The following is a 24,638-nucleotide window of genomic DNA, read 5'->3' as shown; positions in this document are numbered from 1 at the left end:
TGGGAGTACTTACTGGAGAACAATTTTCATAATTGAACTTCTTGAGTATTTTCTCAATGTAATGAGATTGTGTAATTACAATCCCCTTATTCTCCCGTTTAATCTTAATACCAAGAATAACGTCCGCTTCTCCCATATCTTTCATGGAGAACTTTGATGACAAGAAATTCTTTGTTTTATCAACTTGATTTTGGTCGGTGCCAAAAATCAACATGTCATCAACATATAGACAAATGAAAACTCCTTTACCGGATGTATTAAATTTGCTATATACACATTTGTCAGCTTGGTTTAGAATGAAACCATTAGACAAAACAACCTCATCAAACTTTTGATGCCACTGCTTCGGAGCTTGTTTCAGCCCATACAACGACTTAACTAGCTTACACACTTTATGCTCATTACCAGGCATTACAAATCCTTCAGGTTGCTTCATATACACTTCTTCTTCCAAATCACCATTCAGAAATGCTGTTTTGACATCCATTTGATGAATTACTAGATTATGAATAACCGCCAAGGCAATCAACAATCATTCCCTTCTTTTTGTCTAAAGCCTTGGATAACCAATCTTTTTGTCTAAAGCCTTGGATAACCAATCTAACTTACTTGTCAATTGTACCATCGACTTTCATCTTCCTTTTGAAGATCCATTTGCAACCCAATGGTTTGCAACCAGGTGGTAAATCAGATAATACCCAAGTATTATTTTCCATGATATAACCAATCTCTTCATCAATTGCTTCTTTCCAAAACACATAATCTCGAAATTTCACAGCTTCATCATACGTTCTTGGATCCTCTTCTATACTATAACAATAATAGTATTGTGTATCAATCTGGTCCTTTGATCCCTCAACTAAATATAGTTGAAAATCAGAACCATAAGATTTAGCTTTTCTAGCTCTTTTGCTTTTACGAGGTTCGAATGTCTCACTTGCTACTTCATTTGAATGATCATCCTTTAGAGATTCATCCAACTTTGGTATAAGGTCCTTTGGTCTAGGTGTAGAAGAGAAACAATTCTCATCAAATATCGCATCTCTCGATTCTATAATTGTGTTAATAGAGATCGAGTCATTAGGTTCTATCACTACAACAAATATGGTCTCTGGCAACACTTTTTTAGGCAACACATAAAAATTGTCCCCTAAAAGTTGCCTTAGGCAACGCTTTATGGCTGTTGCCAGGAGTGTTTTTGCTACCGCTTATAATCGTTCCCTAAAATATTACTGGGGACGTTTTCAGAGTGTTACTCTATTATTTATTTGGGGATGATTGTTAATTGTCCCCTTAGATACTTCTGGGTACGCTTTTAAATTGTGGCATTATTTCTAACAAAAGGCTACGTTTTTATGTTGTTGCATAAGAATTTCAGCCACATCAAATTTTGGAGGCAATCTTCCCTCCTAACTTTTTCACCAAAAAAATCAAATCTATTATTTTTTATTTTATTTTTAATAAACATAAACATTACACTTCCAGACACACTTAATCTCTTGAAAAAAAATGAACAAACATCTACGCTCAATCTCATCTACTCACCACCTTCGACCATGTTCCTCAAACCCAAATCATAAACGGTTCACGCCTCAAAACCAAACCCTTCTTGAACCAATAACCCAAATCCGAAATCGATTTCATTTTCCCTTCTTGTCTTAGATCGCTACTCTTCAAACCCAAATCGATTCCAGATCCTCAAACCCAAATCGCTTCACGCATCAAACCGCTCATCTTCACGCCCTCAGATCTTGGATTTCTCTCTTCAGACCTCAAATCCCAAACCGCTACTATTCACACACAACTCAGATCGATTTCTATTTCCCAATCTCACGGTATACTTAACTTCTCCCTGCTTTGGATTTCGACTTAGCTTATTATTGATTTTACATTGTTTATGATCCAAATATGAGAATTTGTAGTGTAGTTTTTCCGGTTTTGATGATTTTTTTTGTTCTCATTTTGAATGGTGTGGTGTTTCCCTTTTGAATGATATATACGAAATTTTAGCTACTGGGAATAGATGAGATTGAGCAAGGAAATAATTTATGGTTCATTTCATGATTTTCCTACTTCTTTGTGTCAATTTCATGATTTTGAAATTTGGGTCGCTGTTATTTTTGCTCAATATGTTTATTTAGAATCAACTTTTATGCTAAGACTTGTTGTACTTAAGTTTTTTTTACTTATTAATCTAATTAGTATGAAGATGAAGAACTAATTAAACTAAACTCGTTTACATGAAGTTGTGGGTCTATTAACAGTTCAGTTTTTTATTGGCTGATATACAATATGTGCAAGACTTTTGTAGTCACAGTTTTTTTTATTAATTTTTTCCATTGGTGGATAATGTGGTTGTTTATGTTTTTTGTTTGTTTTGGATCATTTTGACAAATTCTTCAATTTGAAGTTCATGAATGCTCTATTATGTATGAGTTATAGAAATTGGTGGAATAGGTTGGTGTTCTTGTTATGAATTTAGCATTGGTAGACTTAGACTAACATGCTTATGGGTGAGTCTATTCCTTGATTAGCTTGTCTATATATTTATGTTATTGCACTTGAGGAAATTTAGTCACATGGTTTTTTCAATCAAAGCAGTACAAAGATTGCTACATATAAACCGAGTGGAGCAATCTATATAGCAATATTTAGATGTTGACGATCGAGTTTTTCTCACAAAACTGAGTGTTGTGTTTTTTCGTAATTAAAATCTCATTTGATGTTTGTTTGGGAATGGTACCACAATTTACAGCGAGCTTTTTGGTGCTGAGTTACAAGACCAAGCCAACATTTCAGATTACTTCACTTGGCCAGGGGTAAGCTGCAGCAATCATTCAATGTTGGAGAACCCTGATCTTGCTCACTAGAAACAAAGGTAATGTGACTAATATATCTGAGCTAAAAGCTTTGAAGTTAAATGGCCTTTCAAATAATAACTTTGGTGGATTGATTCTTCTTACTTTTAGAACTTTGATGAACATGAGAGTCATTTAACATTACTCAATCTAGCACATAAGGACTAAGTTGTGGAATCTAGTGATAATGACTCGTGTTCCTAAGGTTGAAGTTAAGAAACTTTCTACCAACAAATTGGTGCAGCACACTTATATTACAGTTGTTTGTATTATGAATGATAAAGAATGCTAATTTGCATTATAATTATAAAGGATTTGATATTGTGTTGGCATTCTTCTGTAGACATATATTATCTACTATAATGTTGCAAAGATGGTTCTTATCACCATTGGGCATTCGAGTTCCAATCCACACAGATATCAACAAGTGACTGATGAAATGGCTAGCTTGTAAGGAGCCAATGGGAGCCCAAGTCTTTGGGACCACTTTGTGGAAGTTATGGCAAGCAAGGAATCAATTGATTTTCAAGCAAAGAGAGGTATCCTTGAGGATATGTCCAGGGAAGCAGCAAAGTTTATCCATGAATACAACATAAAAAATCCCAAGAAAAACCCTTCCGACACATACATCCAACTGTCTGTAGCGACAATTCGACTGAAGATGCTACACTTCACGTGGATGCTGGCTGTTTTAAGGATAATGCAACATGTTGAGGCTGTGTCATAATTAACCCACAAAGAAAGACTATTGTATCAACTTTCCGCAGAGAACACATCAGTATTGAACCAGTGCTGGGTGAAGTGCTGGGAGTCTGGTGGGCATTGCAACTGGCGATATAACAGCAGCTGAACCGAGTCAATATCTTAACTGATGCACAAGGTGGTAGCACACTACATAACAGGGAGTAATTATGTAGCTAATATAGATTATATTATCCATGATTGTAGGGAGCTTATGAATAGCTTAGCTAGTGCAGAAGTTTCTTTTATTGTTAGGAATGTGAATTTGGTGTACATGAACTTGTTGGTTTAGCAAAAGTTATAGGTTCTAAGACATGGATGGGAAATGGCCCACCAATTGTCAATCCTTCTCTATGTAATGTTCCCTCTATTTTCAATATATTTTTTTTATGCAAACTCTGTTTTCAATATATGAATGGAGTAATTGAATTTCCCAAAAAGATAATATAGAAATTATCCATTTTGCCACGGTTATACTGTAGCTAACGTTTTTATTCTCTGTACACCTATAGGCAACGATTATAAAGTGTTACATGTTATGGCAACGCTTCAATATTGTTGCCTAAAGTGCGCTGGATAAACGTCCCCTATTCCTATAACATAGGCAACGCTTATATAAAGTGTGCCCAAAGAAGCGAGTAAAACGTCCCCTTAAAGTATAGGCAACGCTCGCATAGAAGACGGTTGGAAATCGTCCCCTATTCTTTTAGGCAACGATTTTCGCAGTTCTGGCAACAATTTTCAACGGTTGCCAGAGGCAATAAATGGTGTAGTGTATAACATAAAACCTATAAGCCTTGGAATGCTCAGCATATCCAACAAAGATGCAAGCTACACCCTTTTCACCCAAAGTTTTCCTTTTAGGATCCGGGAGTCTAACCACGGCCCTGCAACCCCAAACACGTAGAAAGTTTAAGTTGGGTCGTTTCTTATACCAAAGTTCATATGGGGTAGTCTTATTCCTTTTATTAGGAACCCTATTTAACAAATAGCAAGCCGTTAACATGGCTTCTCCCCAAAACCCTTCACTTAAACCAGAGTAAGATAACATGGCATTCACCATTTCTTTAAGAGCTCTATTTTTCCTTTCAGCCACACCATTTTGTTGAGGTGTATAAGGTGCCGTAGTCTCATGAATGATTCCTACGGATTGGAAAAATACAGGATCATAATATTCACCACCTCTATCCGTACGTAATGTTTTAATCATCACATTTTGTTGCAGTTCAACTTCAGTTTTATAAATTATGAATTTATCTAAAGCTTCGTCCTTAGCATGCAATAAATAAACATAGCAGAATCTAGATGCATCATCTATGAAAGTGATAAGATACTTTTTATGCCCTAGTGATGGAGTAGCATGCAAATCACATAAATCACTATGTATCAATTCAAGTATAACAGATTTTCTTGTTATATTTTTAAAAGGTTGCCTAGTGATCTTTGTTAACATGCAAGTTTTACACTTTTCATTATTTTCATTAAAAACAGGAATTAAATCGTCTTTAGACATTTCATGCATTCTTTTATAATTTACATGTCCTAAACGAGCATGCCATAATGAAAAATTGATAACATTCGAAGAAGACATAAATATCGAACCAGAATCTTTAGGAACTCCATTCAAATTCATCATAAACATTCCATTATTATAATATCCAAATCCTACAAACACACCAGACTTCGATAAAACATATTTATCGAATTCACACACTTGCTTGTATCCAAGCTTATTCAATACAGGACCAGAAATTAAATTCTTGCGTAACTTAGGAACATACAATACATTAAACAAAGTAATAGTCTTTCCAGAACTGAATTCTAGCACCACGTTTCCTTTGCCTTCAACGGGAGCGAAGTGATCATCTCCCATGTATAGAACAGAACCATCTTCCACTGGAATAAAAGTCTTGAACCATAAACGATCCTTGAAAACATGTGTTGTGGCGCCAGAATCAATCCACCACGCGATAGCATCATCCTTGGTTTTCGGATTTGTCCTTAGACCCCTTTCCTGAACCACTTGCGTTCGCGTTGTTGTGCTTTTTGCCGAAGCGGCAATCCTTCTTGAAGTGGCCTGTTCTGCCACACTTCCAGCATTCTAGTTTCGGTTTCTTGTTAACACCGAAATTGCCCTTTTTGTTATTGAAAGCACGCTTCTTTCCTTTGTTTTTGTTGTTATCGTTCTTACCACCCTCTTCGATCATATTAACCGAGGGTCCAGCAATTTCTTTGCCTTTTCCTTTGTTATCCTCATGCGCTCGTAGAGATTTCCTCTATGCCCAAGTGACTTCCAAGTTGGATTAAAGACAGTTCGTCTTTTCCATGTTTCAGATTGTGTTTGAAATCCTTCCATGAAGGAGGCAACTTATCTATGATGCTTGAGACAGATATTGTTTCATCCATCTTCAATCCATGTTGTGTGAACTGTCCAAGGATTCGGAGGAGTTCATTGAATTGTTCCATGACAGACCTCGATTCAACCATTTTGTAATTGTTGAAATCGGTCACCAGGAACTTTTTACTGGATGAGTCCTCTGCCATGTACTTGGCTTCGAGACAATCCCATAATACCTTTGCAGATTCCACGTTTTGGTAAATATCAAATAAGGGATCAGACATACCGTTAAGAATGTGCCCTCTGCATATGTAATCGTCGTTCTCCCACTTTGATCGGCGTCTCAGATTTTCAACCGTGTCATCCTCCCCAATTTCTGGAATCGGTGTAGACAGGACGTGCACCACCTTCAACGTTGTCAACATGAAATGCATCTTCTTCTGCCAACGCCTGAAGTCTTGTCCTTGAAACTTGTCCAATTTTCCGAAACTTTTAGTCATATCTTTGACGGTGTTTCCTCCTCCAGCCATGATTATCAGAAAAAATACTTTGTTCGTTTGTTAGAAATGCGGTATGATAATCCTGGATATCTTCGAAGAATTGTGTTCGTTCACTTTTCGAACAAAGTATTTCGACCCTATTCTTGTCTGGGTTCACGAAATCTTTGCGGGGATAATTCTCGAAGAGCAATCTGTTTCTGACAATAGAGAACATATCAGAATGTAGAGAGGAAGTATTTTTCGTCCTTCAAAACCGAGGCCAAATGACTCCTTATATAGGAGACCAATAACAGAAAACGAACAGACACGCCTTTTCGAAAAAAACGGTCATGTCTGTTGGGAAATGGTACGACTATTCAAACGGTCATGTCTGTTGGGAAATGGTACGACTATTCAAACGAACATGCACACCTTTTCGAAAACCCCGTTTCAATTATTCGTATTAAATTACACGTTTGGCTTGACGAGCGTGCACTCCGCACTACCCTGACTCGTTTCAAACTTAACGCATAATTGCATTGACCTATAGTAAATCACATTACTACCAAAATACATTGTTGATACTAAAATCACCAACAAATTTGACCAAAATTCTCTGATATATATCTTTACAATGTCTCAATAAGTGCATAATGAATTTAGGCCAATTATTATATATGGGACATGTATTATTAGTGGTACCGTACGTAGACAACCCTTTATTCATTTGTGAGTGAGAAATCTTCCATAGGAAGAAATGCAATGCTATGAGGAAAGTTCCATTGCATGTCAATCCTTTTTGAAGTTATAACATTTTAATTAGGCAGACAATGTTGTTGACAATGAAGCATAAACACTTGAAAACCATTCTATCAAAGATAACATGAGAAAACCATAGTCTAATGAGGAATTTGAGTGGTTTTTTTAGATCTTTAATCAATGTGCATATATAACTTAGGCACAGTCGTGACCATCAAAACAGAAGTCAAAGGTCACGTGGAAAAGCCTGACATGGATGGTGCTGCCCCGTCATCCCTTTATTCCTTACCAAGGTTGTCAGAACCGGACCGGTCATCGAACCGGCGAGCTCACCGGTTTAAGGTTCAATTGGTTGGACCGGGTTCAATCGGGGTCGAACCGTTTTTAATTAAATATATATTTTAATTAATATATAAATAAATATATATGAATAATTGCTCAATATTTCATAATTTCACACATTAAAAAGATAAAATATCACAAGTCAACATAAAATAAAATTTATAATTCAAACCAAATGAAAAATAGATGAAAAACAAAAACATTTCTTATTCCTACGACGTCGTTGTTTTGTTTCAAATTTTTTTAAAAAAAAAATTAAAACGACGTCGTTTTGCCCTATTTTTTTTATAAAAAAAAAAAAAAAAAAAACTGCAAAACCGCTTGAACCGCCCGTCCGGTTCGTCGGTTCGACCCGGTTCGACCCCGGTTCACGCGTTTTTTTGCCGGTCGGTTTCCTATCCGTTTTTTGCTCAAAACCGAACCGTTTTCATGACCGGTTCACGGTCCGACTGGTCCGACCGGCCAGTCCGGTCCGGTTTTGATAACCTTGTTCCTTACAATTTGTACTCTTAAACAAATGATTAAAAGTTCGATTTATACATATCTCTTAGGAAGATTAGTTACTAAATGATTAAAAGTTAAACAAACATTGGGGACCAAGGGAGTACAAAAGCCCATTCATATAGTTGCATTATTAATTATTATTGTATTTTTTCTGTAAAAAAAAAAATATTATTGTAATTTTGGGTAGGTGTCTTAGTCATATTTTTGCAGTATTATTTAGATTTAGTTTTGATATAAGTTGGCCTTTATTTGATACCAGCAAGGTATATCTAAGGCTAATTCTGTGTGCGCTCCCGATTAAGAAAGGAGACATCTCCCAAAGTATACACTACAACAATATCCACACATTTGGACTTGGTGGAACTACGTAGCACAAAAATTAAATAAAAATTTAATTCTAGAGAGAGAGAGGAAAAAGAAAGAAAAAAAAAAGAGATGGGAAACAAGTCCGGGTTCTGACACAAGAAGATCGAACATTGAACGGAGAATTCAATGGAATTTTTATTCCATCATGGGAGCATTAGATAATCTTTTATTAGACACGGTTGAAACATTAGTCATGTTAGAGCATGTCGTGTTAGAGCATGATGAGTTTGATGCGGGAGGTAGAGAATAGCGGATAGTTGAATTTATAGCGAATAATTTATAAATATCTATAGTGAATAACTGTCGATTGAATTGGGTCCATTTGAATTAGGTTATTTTTTAGTTTATGCAAAATAACTTATATAAATAAATAAGTTTTTATGTATTACTATAAACTTTTCATATAGCTTATAAGAAAATAGCTTATAAAAATATAATATTTGTCAGTGAAAACTTATGAATTAACACAAAAGTTTACTTATTTGCATAAGCCATTTTTATAAGCTAAAAAATAAGCCAAATCCAAATGGGTCCTTTGTAGTGTTTGATAAAATTAGTTGTTGGACTAGCTTATAAGTAAGATAACAAAGGGAAAATTGAAAGAAAAAATGATTAGCTATAAGCTCATAAGCTACTTGAAACAGCGTTTGAAAAATAAACTACAAGCTAGTAAATTATGTTATGGCAAGTGTGAATTAAGTCTCACATTGCTTAGAAAAGTGAAAGTTGAACACTTTATAAGTGAAGAGACGCATAAACCTAACACATTAAGGTTTTGGGTTAAAATGTGGTGTCCAACTCACTTGTGTGGCGAGTTCCGTTGAGCCGTGTAGCTAACGACGGTACAAGTGTATAGATGAATGAAAGCTTCCGCTTGAGGGGGAGCATAATGAATTAAAGGACTCACACTTGAGGGGTGTTGAATATGCCTTGAAATCTTGGTAACAAGAAGTCAAAAAATTCAAGAGAATAAGCCGTTGATTGCGCTGGGCGCATGTCCTATTACTCCGTGCGCAAATTGCTTGCAATTTTGAGTTTTAGTTATGCCACTTGCGCTGGGTGCGCGCAGGCTGAGCGAGTGCGGGACCAATTTTTGCATCTTTGTTGTTTTGTAGTTTTTTTGAGAATTTTTTTTTATTGAATGACACTTAGACTTGAATTTGTTTTATTTTAAAACAGATTTGATTCTACGATTTAGGCATATAATTTTTATTGGAGTGCTTTATTCATAAAAAAATTGAGAGAGCAAGGAGAGATGTAGGGAATCAATTATGATTTGTCGTCGACACAAGACTAGAGTTTTAGAGAGAAACAAGAGGGGTTGTCTCTTGGTATAAATCTAGGGTTGGGCAAAGGGAATTGATTACACCTTGGAAAACACTTATCAAATTGAGTCTCTTGGTCAAGGGAAGAGATTCGGGAATTTGGTAGAGTTAGGGTTTGTTAATTCTTGTAACCCAATTGAGATTTCTTTGTGTAAAGTTACTTGTTTGATTATAGTGGAACGAGGAGCTGCTATCTCCCCTAGAGTAGGTCATTGTTGGACCGAACTTGGTAAACAAATTATCGTGTTCTTTCTTCTCCCTTGTCTTGTTTATCGTTGTTATTATTATTGCTTATTCCGCTTGTTATTGGTTGTCGTTCTATTGCTCCACACATCAAATATTATTGGTGTGATTTTATTGACGAATTCACAACAAGAGGGAGATTGTTGTGGCAAGTGTGAGTTAAGCCCCACATTGCTTAAAAAAGTAGAGGTCAAACACTTTATAAGTGAAGTGACCCATAAACCTAACACCTTAAGATTTTGGGTTAAAGTGTAGTGTCAAACTCACTTGTAGAATTGTTCTTGAACCTAATGTGGATGATCCCCCGGCTGCCCCTCGCGACCCAAAATAAGCTATAAACTCTTTTTGAAAAACATTTATCAACAAGTCTCTTTTTATCGTACAACCTTATAAGTTATAAGTTCAAAATTTGATCTTACCGATTAAACATCTCTTTTAATCAGTATTTCAAATATTGGTTTATCATTTGTGGAAATATATCTCATTTCACTATTTATTTTGAACATTAAATATAAACATATCTTTTATTAATACTCGAATATTACTTTATTATATTATTTGTGGAAATATATCTCATTTTACTCTATTTATTTTTGTTAACACTTGAGTTCTTAGAGAAAGAGTTTATGGTAATTTGGAGTTCGATCGTGAAATAATTAAATTCGGACTAACAATGAATTATTCCATTCAAAAAATTAAATTTGAATTTATAGTCTTATCAAATTTATGTTGTTGGTCCTTATTAGAATTTAGGAGGCATATACTCAACCACAAAAGCTAGCTTCGAAGTTGAGGTTTGCACTATACTTATAAAGATTATCTATGTCATATCTCTAGTCAAGGTGGGACGTCTAAGTGCTAATAAATTGGACAAAAAAATGAAATTCTCGTCCTCACTAAACTAGACGCAACTTTTTGTCTTCTATACAAGTTGAAAACTTCATTTGTCATGTGCTATTCTGTCATGTATTATTTTGTCTAGTAAAATTTTATCACTATTAGTGGACGATGAAATTGAACCCCTAATTAGCAGGTCACCAACTATTTTTTTTTTACCACGATATAAGTATGAAGTTTCCATCACCTTATCTATGATTAATCTCCCCTCTTAACTTAATGTTTCAGCTCCGAAAAGGAAGGTTTGGATCTTTCAATCTTATGTGGTGAGGGATGTGACCTATGTTAGGTCCATAAAATACCACCGCTTTTGGTGTTCTATGATTCACCTCCGAATAATGAGTAGGTAGTTCGATCCTTTTTATTCTTCTCTTCATAGTAAACTTTTTTCTATACGCAAAAACTAATAATCGAACCTCTAACCACCAAATTAAAAAGATCAAAATAGGTACCACTTAAACCAATTCATTATGATTATTATTATTAAAACACTCCACGATAGAGGAAACCAATCATTTGATGAGCATCCTTAAAACTTATGGTGAGGCATCAGGACAAGAAATTAATTTATCAAAATCAGAGGTTTTTTTCAGCAGAAATTTGAGTATAGCAGCCCGGGAAGATCTTGCAAATACAATGGGAGTTCGACATGTGCTTGGAACGAGTAACTATCTTGGGCTTCCTTCTATGATAGGTAGGAAAAAGAAGGATGTGTTCGCCTATATCAAAGATAGAGTTTGGAAGCGAATAAACTCGTGGAAAGGAAGGTCTTTATCAAGAGCAGGGAAGGAGGTAATGATCAAATCAGTTCTGCAGGCAATTCCATCTTATGTTATGAGTATTTACCTCCTTCCGGATTCCATAATCAAAGATATTGAAAGAATGATGAATTCCTTCTGGTGGGGAGGCGGAGCAAATAATAAAGGTATCCGTTGGTTAGCTTGGGACCGCATGACACTACCAAAAAGCCAAGGCGGTATGGGATTCCGAGACTTACATACTTTCAATATGGCAATGATAGCTAAGCAGGGGTGGAATATTATGACAAGGCCTCACACACTTGTGGCGAAACTTTTCAAAGCAAGGTACTTTCCAAATTCCTCTCTTTTTGAATCACATATTGGTCATAATCCGAGCTATCCTTGGAGAGGCATTTGGCAAGCTAGGACAATTCTTATGAATGGTTGTAGGTGGAGTATTGGAAATGGAGCTAGCATTAAAATCATGAGTGAACCATGGTTGAGGGGGGAGGTTGGTGCATGGCTCCCATCACCACAACCCCAAGGTCTGCATAATTTTAAAGTTCATGATCTTATGCTACATAATGTGAAAATGTGGGATAAGGAGAAAATCGAGTCTATTTTTCCATTGCATATTGCTAACAGAATTCTTGAGATTCCTTTATTCAATTCGGTTGAGGAAGATAAGCTGGTTTGGATTGATAACACACATGGTAATTATAGTGTCAAGAGTGGATATAAATGTATGCTCGATGTTACAGGAAAGGTAGGTGTGCAGCCACAACATGAAGATTGGCATAGTTTATGGAAGATTCATGCTCCACCGAAGGCTAAACATTTACTATGGCGAATTAGCAAAGGCTGTTTACCAACCCGCATTAGACTTCAAGAGAAGCATGTACCTTGTCCCCTAATATGTCCTCTTTGTAGTCATGACATGGAAGATGATTGGCACTTTTTATTTGCTTGTGAAACTAGCATTCAAGCACATTATGCAGCAGGCCTAGAGACCATTATTCAACCGCGAATTCAGCTTGCCGGTAACGCTAAGGAGATCATTCACGCATTCTGCTCTGCTGCGGATGAGGATACGGCTGGACTCTTTGCTATGCTTGTATGGGTGTTGTGGAATAATAGGAATAATAAAGTTTGGAACGATGAGCACGAACCAGGCAGCAGGTTAGGCTTAAAGGCGCGACAACTTTGGGAAGAATGGGCTCTGGTTCAACGCATGAAGCAAGGAAGACAAACAGAACAGCAGCAACATCAGCTGAGATGGCAAAAACCGAGCACAGGCTGGCTTAAGTGTAATGTTGACGCGGGTTTTCACAAAAACCTCAACAAGACCAGCACGGGATGGTGTTTGCGTGATCACCTGGGTCGGTTTGTATTAGCAGAGACTACTTGGATGGATGGAAGTTGTTCCGTTATAGAAGGAGAGTCCATAGCCTTACTTGAAGCGTTGAAATCATTATCACAACGAGGCATTTCTCATGTTATTTTTGAGACGAATTCTAAAAGTGTGGTGGATGCAACTCAACATCTATATGGTGGTAGCTCTGAGTTTAGTTTCCTAATATGTCAAATTAACAATCTTTTGTCATGTAATCCAAACTTCATGGTTAAGTTTATTAAGCGGCAAGCGAACAACGTTGCCCACACTCTTGCTAGGGCGGCCTTGTCATGGTCTCGTCGCTGTACTTTTGAGACATTACCTCTTTGTATTACTCCGATTTTGAATAATGAAATGATATAAATTTCTGTTTGTCAAAAAAAAAACACTTAATATAAAAAATATATATATAATAATAATAATAAAACGCACATACCAAAACAAGAAAGGGAAACCGAAAAGGAAAGAGACTTGAAAATAAAATATTGAAAAACAAAAAACACAAGGGCGTCCAAGTTCTCTTCATGTAAGAAAGTGGGTCCCACCTTCCTGTCTTTCTCACACTCTCTCTCTCTCCCTCTCTTCTAAATACAACTCACCCTTTTCTCTCCCAAACGAAAACAACGGCGCTTTCTCTCTCTTATATTTTCCTTCATACGTGGTTTTTTTCTTACTCTCACAACAACAACACACAACACACAACACACAACACAAACGCTAATTCCCTCAAAAACCTTAAAAAAAAAATAAAAGATTCTCTGTCTCTGTTCACAAAAAAAAAAAACAACACCATTTTTTCTTCATCTTCTTGTGGCTTTTTCACTCTGATTTTTTTTCTTCATTCTTTTGTTTTTTGCTATCAAATTTAAGCTCTTGGAGCTTTTTCCAATAAAGGGTCGCACCCGGTTTCGTGCTGCGGAATCTTTTCAACAGTAAAAATGGTATTTTTATTTAATTCATTTATTGGGATTTAGTGCCTATTTTAGTTGTTCTTTTCCAATGACAAGAAGGTGGGTGCAATTTTTCTTAATTTGTTGATTATAAAGTGATGAACTTTGTTATTGGGGTGTTTTGATTTGATGTTGAAGAAATTGGAGAAGATTTGATGAATGTGTTGTTGATAATGCATTTTTCACAAGGCTTTGTTAAGATCTGATGTTACAATAAGAGGCTTTATTTATTTTTTTCAGGTACTATTTATTTTTGGTCTGCATTACTTGATTTTTGTTTTATTGTTTAATTTTTGAGGTGGGGGATTAGGGAAGATTATTAAACTTGAAATTGTTGGACTTTGATTTTTTTAATATTATTTTTTGGATTTTCCTTACCTCAGGTTTAGTATATCTTGGATTTTAATGAATTATTTTTATTCTATGTCATTTGTGTTTGTAAATTATGATGGTTATGGTTATATCCTCTGCATCTGTTGGTACTGTCTTATTCATTGATTTATTCCACTCTATACCCTAGGCTATGCTGACTTAAATTTAAGATTGGAAATTAGAATAGTTTAGGTAATTTATTTTGTGAAAAATAATAGATTTGTATGGTTAATTTTTGTTTTTTAAAAGTTATTTTGTTTAGGATTTCATTATTTTTTTAATTTTATTTTTATAGTTTGGTTTGGATCTTACTGAGTTTTCAATTTTGTTTTTGAACTGTTGACAGGTCAAGACTGGTAAAAATTGATTAAGACTGTTTTTGTTTTGTAACATAGTTATCCTGGGGTATGACTATGGCCCAATAATCTATACATGTATTCTTAGATGGATTGAAGAATAATCAGCAGCATATTGGATCAATGGTAAAAGCAATAGTATCTTTGCTGTTGATTTCATCTATTTTCTTATGTGTATCTGCAACAGATAATGGATTTCCGAGATGTAATTGTGATGACGAGACCAGTTTATGGACTATTGAGAGTATTTTGGAGTGTCAAAGAGTTGGTGATTTCTTGATTGCTGTGGCCTACTTCTCAATCCCTATTGAACTTCTTTATTTTGTCAGTTGCTCGAACGTCCCTTTCAAATGGGTCCTTGTTCAGTTCATTGCCTTCATAGTTCTATGTGGATTGACACATTTGTTGAATGGTTGGACTTATGGTCCTCACACTTTTCAGCTTATGGTGGCACTTACCGTCTTTAAGATTCTTACTGCCTTGGTGTCTTGTGCTACGGCGATTACTCTTGTCACTTTGATTCCTTTACTTCTTAAAGTGAAGGTTAGGGAATTCATGCTCAAGAAGAAGACGTGGGATCTTGGACGGGAGGTTGGTCTTATTATGAAGCAAAAGGAGGCTGCAATGCATGTAAGAATGCTTACTCAGGAGATTCGTAAGTCACTCGATAGACATACAATTCTGTATACCACTTTGGTGGAGCTTTCTAAAACACTAGGCTTGCAAAATTGTGCTGTGTGGATGCCGAATGAAGAAAAGACAGTGATGAATCTCACTCATGAATTGAACGGAAGGAATTTAAATTTTTCTATACCAATTACTGATTCGGATGTTGTAAAAATCAAGGGAAGCAGTGGAGTGAATGTACTTAGCTCTGACTCGGCCCTTGCTGTTTCCAGTTGTGGAGTTTCTGTTGATGCAGGACCGGTTGCTGCGATCCGAATGCCAATGTTACGTGTTTGTAATTTCAAAGGAGGAACTCCTGAGTTAACTCAGGCGTGTTATGCAATATTGGTCTTGATTCTTCCTGCCGGCGAGCCTAGATCTTGGAGCAATCAGGAGCTGGAGATAATAAAGGTGGTTGCTGATCAGGTTGCCGTGGCTCTATCCCATGCTGCAATTCTTGAAGAGTCTCAACTTATGAGAGAAAAGTTGGAAGAGCGCAATCGAGCTTTGCAACAGGCAAGAAGGAATGCTATGATGGCAAATCAGGCAAGAAACTCGTTTCAGAAAGTCATGAGTGATGGTATGAGGAGGCCTATGCACTCAATTTTAGGATTGCTTTCAATGGTACAAGACGATAACTTAAAGAATGAACAGAAACTTATTGTGGATGCAATGCTAAGGACGAGCAATGTCCTATCGAACTTGATAAATGATGCCATGGACAGCTCGGCAAAGGATGATGGAAGATTTCCTTTGGAGATAAGGTCTTTTGGGTTACATTCCATGATAAAAGAAGCAGCTTGCCTCGCCAAATGCATGTGTGTTTATAAGGGCTTGGGTTTCATGGTCGAGGTTGACAAATCTTTACCGAACAATGTTATGGGTGATGAGAGGAGGGTTTTTCAGGTGATTTTACATATGGTTGGGAATCTCCTGGATTGCAATCATGGGGAAGGAGGGATCCTTGTGTTCCGGGTTTCGGCAGATACCGGTAGTCAAGGGAGGAATGACAAAGGGTGGTCAACCTGGAGACCAAGCTCATCAAGCGGTGATGTAAATATTAGATTTGAGATAGGGATCAACAGTAGCGATGCTGAAGTTGGGAGCTCAGTTTCCTCAGGACTCGGGGGTAGGACATATACCAGTGATAGGTACGAGGGCAGATTGAGCTTTAGTATTTGCAAGAGGATAGTCCAGGTGAGTTACATATATGTTTCCTTTGATTAATAACTGTATCATAGCATTGATTTGCATCTCTTCATTCTCGAGTCATCTGTACACATGTTGCAAAACTTATTTTCTGCATTCCTTCAGTTTTAAAGCATAAATGTTTGCACACACTTTTCATTGTTCATGCGACATAAATAACTGAATTTGGTTCTTTGGATCTGGATTTTCATTATTTTTACTCGAATACCGTCGAATAATGTTCGAAATCTGTAATTAAGTTTAAATTGAAGAGATGTGTTTTACTGACCTGTGATGTTAGTTAGAATCCTATTTTTCCACTGGAAGATCAAATCTGGCCTTGTGGAATTGGAATGTTGTAGGTGTATCTCTAGGAGATTAGGAGTAATGTGTGTTACGTATATTTTGGTAGTGTATTAAATATGATAGCTTCATGTCCTTGATTAGTTATTAGTTATTCAATTCATTACAGGCTTAATTGCATATGTGGTCCCTTACGTTTATTTTAGGTTTCAATTTGATCCCTTACGTTTAAAAAGTTTCAAGTTGGACCCTTACGTTACTGATATCAACATAAGTTCGTCCTTTTCATTAAATTTTGAGTTAATTTCATTTAACTTTCCGTTAAATTGTGTCTAAAACTTCTACGACACCTTCCTAAGTTGTCCGCGTATGCAAATCTGTTAGTCACATGGATGATTTAAATAGAAATTTGACTAAAAGGACTAACTTGAAATCTTTTAAACGTAAGGGACCAAACCTAAAATAAACTTAAAAGGACCAAATATGCAATTAAGCCATTCATTATATGAATAGGGGTGTAGTTTTCCACTTTGTTTAGGAGCCAAGCTTTTAATTGTACTGTTAAATTTAGCAATCATTCTATTCTGAGTTATTTTTTGTGTACTTTGATTTGATTGCTTAATTTCTGTTTACTGTGTTAATTGCAGTTGATGCAAGGAAACTTATGGTTGGTACCATATACTCATGGTATTCCTCAAAGCATGACACTTCTTCTTCGGTTTCAACTACGGCCATCCATTGCAATAGCCATCTCCGAACCCGGAGAATCATCAGAACGCAACTATTCCAATTCAATGTTGAGAGGTCTGCAAGTTCTGTTAGTTGACAACGACTATGTAAATAGAGCAGTAACACAAAAACTGCTTCAGAAACTCGGTTGTTCTGTGACATCTGCTTCTTCGGGATTCGAATGTCTTACTATCATTGGACCTGTTGGATCTTCCGTTCAAGTCATTCTTTTGGATCTCCAAATGCCTGATATAGACGGATTCGAAGTTGCCGCAAGGATTCGGAAGTTTAAAAGTGGAAATAGGCCTATCATTATTGCATTAACCGCAAGCGCGGAAGAAGATTTGTGGGAAAGATGTATGCAGATTGGTGTTAACGGAGTAATCCGAAAACCGGTTTTGTTGCAAGGAATTGCTAGTGAACTCAGAAGAATTCTGATGCAAGGGAATATATAGTGTCACTGTCATGTGAAAAAATGGATGGTGCAAATTAAAATCAAACACTACAGCATCTAGTAATTAAAGTTATTTAAAGTATCACATTCTTGTTCTTGGTAGAAAATTATAGAACACAGTACTCTTTGGCTCTACTTTGCTGCCAATTTTCCACGTAGAGATATCAATGTCATACATAAGAAGAAAAAAAAAATGTTACACAGATTAGTTTCTTTCTTTCTTTCAAATGTGTTTATGTTATTGTTGCTATGTATATGTAGTTTTAAATCTAATATCCATATTAAGTGAACACATCAATATATATAATTAGAATAATGAAAAAGAAAAATCTAAAATAGAAACTATAATTTTTGGGTGGATATTTTGTACATTTGTTTATGAGAATATAATATATATAAATGCACGCTATCACCATATTTCATATTTCTTGGTTTTTAAGTTTAGATTTTTTTCACCACCGTCAATATCCGGCCTACTGGATTCCTTAATTTAGTTTGACGGTCAGTTTTGACATCATGTGGTTCCATCATCTTTCTGATTGTAGTTGCAGGGATCGAACAATGATTTTTCCTATCAAGTCTAACGCCCGAATGTCATCTCGATTTAAGATGAATATGTATATGATATATTTATCATATATGCGATGTGAGTCATTATTGCTTATTATTCTATAAAAATTAAATAAATCAATAATGTTCATTGAATATATAAAAAATAAAAGTTTAGTACTAAGTATTAAAGTTTGGTTCACAAAGGTGACAGAATAACAACTTACTACAACAGGATAATTTGCTTTATAGATAAAATTGAAATTAATGAGAAAAAGAAAAAAAGGTGATATTTTTTTAAAGACGTATGAATATTAAATTTGTATTATATAGTATAATAATATTTGGTGTAGGTAGATTTGCAAAGTGGGAAAGTTTTATTGGGTTAAGGAATTGGTTTTGAAATTGAAAGAATTGAGAATTGTTAAGTTCATTGATAGTATGGGCCAATTATCATTGAATTTGAAACCATGCATGAACCTGGGCACGTACCTGAACACTTGTCTTTTTCAAGTGGTCCCATTCTTTTTATTTTAATTTCCCCATATCCCAACACCATTCCAATTGCCCAACTTGATATTTCTTTTTTATTATTTTATTATTTTTTGGAAGTTTTTTTAACTTTTGCTACTATTTTGGTTCATGAGTAGTATTATATTAATGAAAGAAAACTATGTCATACTATTTTATAAGAGTAATGCTAAAGACACACCAACTAACATATTCCTTTCAACACACTATTATCTATTGGGCTACATCATCATATTTTTTAAAACACTTACCTGATAACCAGTACAGCCGGTTAACAAAAAAACAACATTTACTGCAAGCAAAAAAAAAAACAACTATATTCCTTCTTTGAGATCTGCGCTTTTATCCTCGTCGTGTTCTTTTCTCCACCGCGTTCTGTCCATCTCCAATGATTTCGTCTTGGTGAAGATATACACTCTACTCAATCGTTTCTGTTGCAACGTCCAATCGTCGTTGTCTAACTTGCACAAGAGCTTAATCGATTCTTGGGTTCCCATTCTCTTAGACAAGTTGTTATTATCAATATGCTGATTGAAGAATTATTGTTATAAATTTGTTGAATCAATGGGTATTACAATGAAATCATTGTTATCGATTTTTTTAATTGATTAAAGAATCCTTGTTATCAATGGATACATCTTCTTTTATACTGTGATTTGGCAACTGGATTATGGCGTCATGGATGAGTATGATATTAAATTGGGAGAAAACAGATGAGACAAAGTGATGATGAAGGGATGAATAACAAATTCAATGGAGAGCGGAGAAGATGAGTAGTTTCCGTGAGAGAGAATGAAATGTGATGAGTGTAACCAAATAATAATAATAATAAAAAATAAAAAAGGTTAAAATCTCTCACCTTTATCATTAATCGGTAACAAGTAAATGAGTTAAAAAGAGGTGGTGATGTGGCACAATAGATTGTAGTGTGTTGAAAGGAGTGTGTTAGTGGGTGTGTTTCTAGCACTTCTCTTTTAATAAACTCAATTCATGATGATGCATCATGAAAAGTATTAAATTTTTTAAATAAAAAAACAAAAATAAAACCAAAATTATAATCCCTCCGTCCCATTTTATAAGACCCATTTGACTAAATGTACTATTCATATGTTTTGTTTTGACCGTATTTTTCTAAAAGTATATAAATGTAAATATTATCATATAAGATCTTGTTTGATTTGTTTCGACGAGTATTTTCAAAATATCAAATTTCTATAATTTTTACTAATAGACAAATAAAGATATTCGTAATCAAAGTTATGCATCGATGTGGTCAACTAGTTCTTATATTTTGGGACGGATGGATGGAGTATATTAGTATCTTTTTCTGATTTTTAAATTTCTATACAAAAAACACTTCCACGTGTTTATTTATATAAATAATAATATTCCTACTAACAAAATATGAGTTAGGATATGTGTAAACTTGAGATCCGGATCCTCTCCAACCCTTTCTCTTATCTGTTCATTCTGCTCTAATCCGGACTATTCATTTATCTTTTTTTCTCTCTTCTTCTGTTATGTTATTTTCTTTTATTTGTGACCATTTAACTGTTGGATTAACAAAAAGAGAGAAAATTGAATAATAACAACAAAAGAGAGTCCAATTTTGCAATGTTGACCTTTCCTAACATTTCAACTCAACAAGCCACGACTGAAAAAGTATGGTCAATTGGTCATGTCCCTAGAAAATTTTGGGCCAATATTGTGGTATAGACCGAAAATTTCTCAACGCACCCACCCACTTTCTCCCGCACTCCCTAACGCACCTAAAAAAATTCGGAAAATACGTTCCGAACAGTTTTTTAGTGTAAAATTTACACTATAAAAAATTCGGGAAACGTTTTCCGAATTTTTTGGGGAGTGTGGGAGAAAATGGTGGGTGCGTTGAGAAACCATCGTATAGACCATGCCTCCAAGTTTGAGTTGAGTTTGCCTTTTGTTAGCATATTTTTTTGAGTTATGGAGTTTTTTTTTTTTTGAAGGAATTTTGAGTTATGGAGTTCTTTTTCTTAAAAAGTAAACTAAAATATCACCCTCTATGTTTCTTTTTAATTGTCCTGATTTAGAATAATTATGTTTTTTTATTTATATTTTTAAAGTTTATTGACTATTTTTGTTGTCAATAGTACTATTAATTAGAAGGAATGCAAAGATAAATGATTCAATCAAAATATTAGACCATCTCCAATGGTGTAGTATCACCCATTTGAGTACCTATTAGGTAATACTTTTAAAATAAGAACTATCTCTCTTCTCTTGGACCCACCTTATTTTTCATTAAAATATTCTTTTTATGGGTCCACTTTATTTTATATATTCAATTTGAATTTTTTTTGACAAAAGGGTGCTTATAGCATTTCATTAATTAAAATGTGTTCAATACAACTCGGAACATCAACCAAGATCTGGAAACTAGCTGATAATGTGGCCGCCTTAGCTAGACAATAGGCAACCTCATTTGCTTGTCTCCGCACAAACTCTACACTAGAGTTGCTATAATAATTATTACAAACAAGATTACAATGATCCATAATAACACCAAATTCAGAGTAATCTTTAACTGAAGAATGGAAGCTATCAACCACTCTCTTTGAATCCAATTCAAAATCAACAGGACCTAGCTGGAGCTCATGTACCCAATTTAGCGCTGACAGAAGACCGAGTGCTTCACCAATGTGTACCTCGCATCTTGGTGGGAACCATTCTGTTTTAGCTAAAACGAAAGCACCATGTTCGTCTCTGATACAAATCCCAATACCAACTCTGTCAGAGCTCGGCGGGAAGGAAGCATCTATGTTGCATTTCACTCGGCCCGTCGTCGGTCTACGCCAAGATCTTACCACGGAGTCCTGAACAGTCGGGCCTGACTTGGAAGCGACAGTACGGACTGCTTTCCAATCCTGCAACATATTAACAGCTCGGGAAAAAACAAAATGTTGAGCATCAATTACATTATTCCAAATCTGATTATTACGTTGCTTCCAAATACTCCACAAAACACAAGCAAATACTGCTGAATCATCTTTTGACAGCTGCTGCAGAATTTGAAAGATAATGGCCGGAGCGTCGTTATTATTAGCTAAAGCATTTGAGACAACTTGGGAGAACTCAACCATATTCCACACATTCTGACTACTTGGACATTTAAATAAAAGATGTTCACTATCCTCATTATCACCACCACACAAGGCACATAGCTGCGTACAATCAATTCCTTTATCTCGTAACCGGACACGAGTCGGAAAACACTTTCGACAAACGCGCCAAACCAGATTTTTAACTTTTGGCGGTGCTTCAATGTTCCACACCAAATTCCAACTACCATTAACACGCAAATGAGAGGTATCAAGGAGCTCACGTACACAAATTCTATAAGCACTTCTGACAGAATATTCACCTTTGCTTTCACCACGCCAAAACCGTCTATCATCCGAAACTGATGGGTAGAGGGGGGTAGCAAAAATTCTAGCTACCGAAGTTTGATCAAAGATGGATGATATACGGCGTACATTCCAAGCCTTTGAGTCATTCTCCATAAGGTCAGAGACCGTAAAACCAAAATACATTAGATTGTTATGATTAATTGGTTCAAGAGGGAGAGCATCAGCAAGCCAATTTTCATTCCAAAGTGGAATATTATTACCATCACCAATCCTCCATCTACAACCTGCTCTAATTAAGAATTTGGAGTTGCAAATACTTCTCCAAACAAAACTAGGATTGTGACCAAGACTAGAATCAAGAAAGCTACAATTTGGGAAATATTTAGCTTTGTATAACTTAGTAATCAGAATATTGGGACTAGTAAGAATACGCCAACTTTGCTTACCTATCATAGCTAGATTAAAAGCTGAGAGATCTTTAAATCTCATTCCGCCATCAACCTTATGCATAGATAATTTATCCCATGACAACCAATTAATACCTCTGTTCTGAGCTCCAGAATGACCCCACCAGAAGGAATTCATCAATTTTTCAATCTCATCACATAGTGAAGAAGGCAGGATAAATATACTCATGAAATAATTCGGTATAGCCTGAAGAACCGATTTAATGAGCACTTCACGCCCCGCTTTTGATAAACATTTACTACTCCACGAATTAATCTTCTTCCACACCCTGTCTTTTATAAAATTGAAAGTTGCTTTTTTACTTCTCCCAATCAAGGAAGGGAGCCCCAAATATTTCCCTGTACCAAGAACAGTTTGAACGCCAAGGATATTAGAGATATTGTTCTGAACTGCTGAATCTACATTACGGCTACAGAAAATCTCAGATTTTTGAAAATTAATGGTCTGTCCAGAAGCCTGTTCATAAGTATTGAGAATATTCTTCATAGTATCTGCTTCATTAGTATTGGCTCGGAAAAATAAAAAACAGTCGTCAGCAAAAAAAAGATGAGAAACAATGGGAGCGTTTCTACAAATCTTGACACCATGCAAATCACCTCTTGCCTCTGCACTGCGGATGAGGGCTGAAAGGCCTTCTGCATATATGATGAAAAGATAAGGCGACAAAGGATCTCCTTGCCTAAGACCACGACTTGGCTTAATAGACTCAGTCACATTACCGTTAACCAACACTGAGTAATCCACTGTCTCAACACATAACATGATCCAACTAATCCACTGATTGGAGAAACCCATCTTTGACATAGTGCCTCGGAGATAATTCCAGTCAATTCTGTCATAAGCTTTACTAATATCGAGCTTGAGGGCCACATCTCCTAACTTGCCCTTGGTCTTGGTTTTCATATGGTGGATGACTTCAAAAGCAACCATAACATTATCCAGGATAGATCTTCCTGGAACGAAGGCAGATTGGCTAATCGAAATGCATTTATCAAGAACGTTCTTCAGTCTATTAGCTAGTACTTTGGCCACTAATTTGTAAATCACATTACACAGAGAGATAGGACGCCAATCTTTCATCGAAACTTGGCTATCACCTCTGGGAATGAGTGAAATGTTGGTTGAATTCAAGTTAGCTGGAAAAGTACCAGTTGTTAGCCAATTACAACACTGTTGGAAGATCTCTTGCCCACAAGTAGGCCAAAAATGCTGGAAAAAACCTGGATTGAAGCCATCTGGCCCCGGACACTTGTCTGATTTCATAGAAAAGATAGCCTCTTTGAACTCGTCAATCACAAAAGGGGATGTTAACAAATTGTTATCATCCATAGAGATAGAACAGTCAATCAAATCAATAACAGGTTCAATCACACTATTCTGCATTTGGAAAATGTCAACAAAATAGTCACGAGCAACTTCACATAATTCAATATTATCAGTGATCAAGTTATCAGAAGCATCCAATAAAGATGTAATTTTGTTGACCTTTCGCCTAGAAGATGCTGAAGCATGATAGGATTTAGTATTTAAATCACCATCACGTAACCAGAAAGTTTTGGCACGTTGCCGCCAAAAAGTATCCTCCTGTACCAAAAGAAAAGACATACGCTTCCGAAGAGCGTTAAAGAGATTGATATTATTAGAGTCCACATGAAATCTGATCCGATCAAGCTTCTTTCTACATTTATCCACTTCGCGTCT

The 24,638-nt window shown here is 35.8% G+C and overlaps 1 protein-coding gene and 1 long non-coding RNA gene across 2 annotated transcripts; both read left to right on the top strand.

Moving 5' to 3' along the window:
- Positions 1-1,422: 1,422 nt before the first annotated feature.
- On the top strand, positions 1,423-2,869 carry LOC123902466. Its single transcript, XR_006807600.1, has 2 exons — positions 1,423-1,835; positions 2,756-2,869. It is a non-coding gene; the product is annotated as an uncharacterized LOC123902466 (long non-coding RNA).
- A 10,595-nt stretch (positions 2,870-13,464) lies between these two features.
- Positions 13,465-18,206, top strand: LOC123902465 (ethylene receptor 2). The gene is made up of 3 exons (XM_045952193.1): positions 13,465-14,175; positions 14,654-16,526; positions 17,468-18,206. The coding sequence occupies exons 2-3, from the start codon at positions 14,787-14,789 to the stop codon at positions 18,002-18,004; spliced, it is 2,277 nt and encodes a 758-aa protein (XP_045808149.1). The 5' UTR covers positions 13,465-14,175; positions 14,654-14,786; the 3' UTR covers positions 18,005-18,206.
- The last annotated feature ends 6,432 nt before the right edge of the window (positions 18,207-24,638 follow it).

Source organism: Trifolium pratense, linkage group LG1 (assembly GCF_020283565.1).
Source record: "Trifolium pratense cultivar HEN17-A07 linkage group LG1, ARS_RC_1.1, whole genome shotgun sequence".
In the NCBI taxonomy this organism is placed as follows: domain Eukaryota; kingdom Viridiplantae; phylum Streptophyta; class Magnoliopsida; order Fabales; family Fabaceae; genus Trifolium; species Trifolium pratense.
This window is presented reverse-complemented; position numbering and strand designations above follow the sequence as displayed.

Excerpts from the sequence above, each read along its gene's own strand:
- LOC123902465 (XM_045952193.1), top strand. The coding sequence starts at position 14,787 with ATGGTAAAAGCAATAGTATCTTTGCTGTTGATTTCATCTATTTTCTTA. Across the intron at positions 16,527-17,467 it reads TTTGCAAGAGGATAGTCCAG|TTGATGCAAGGAAACTTATG; the intron begins GTGAGTTACATA and ends TGTTAATTGCAG.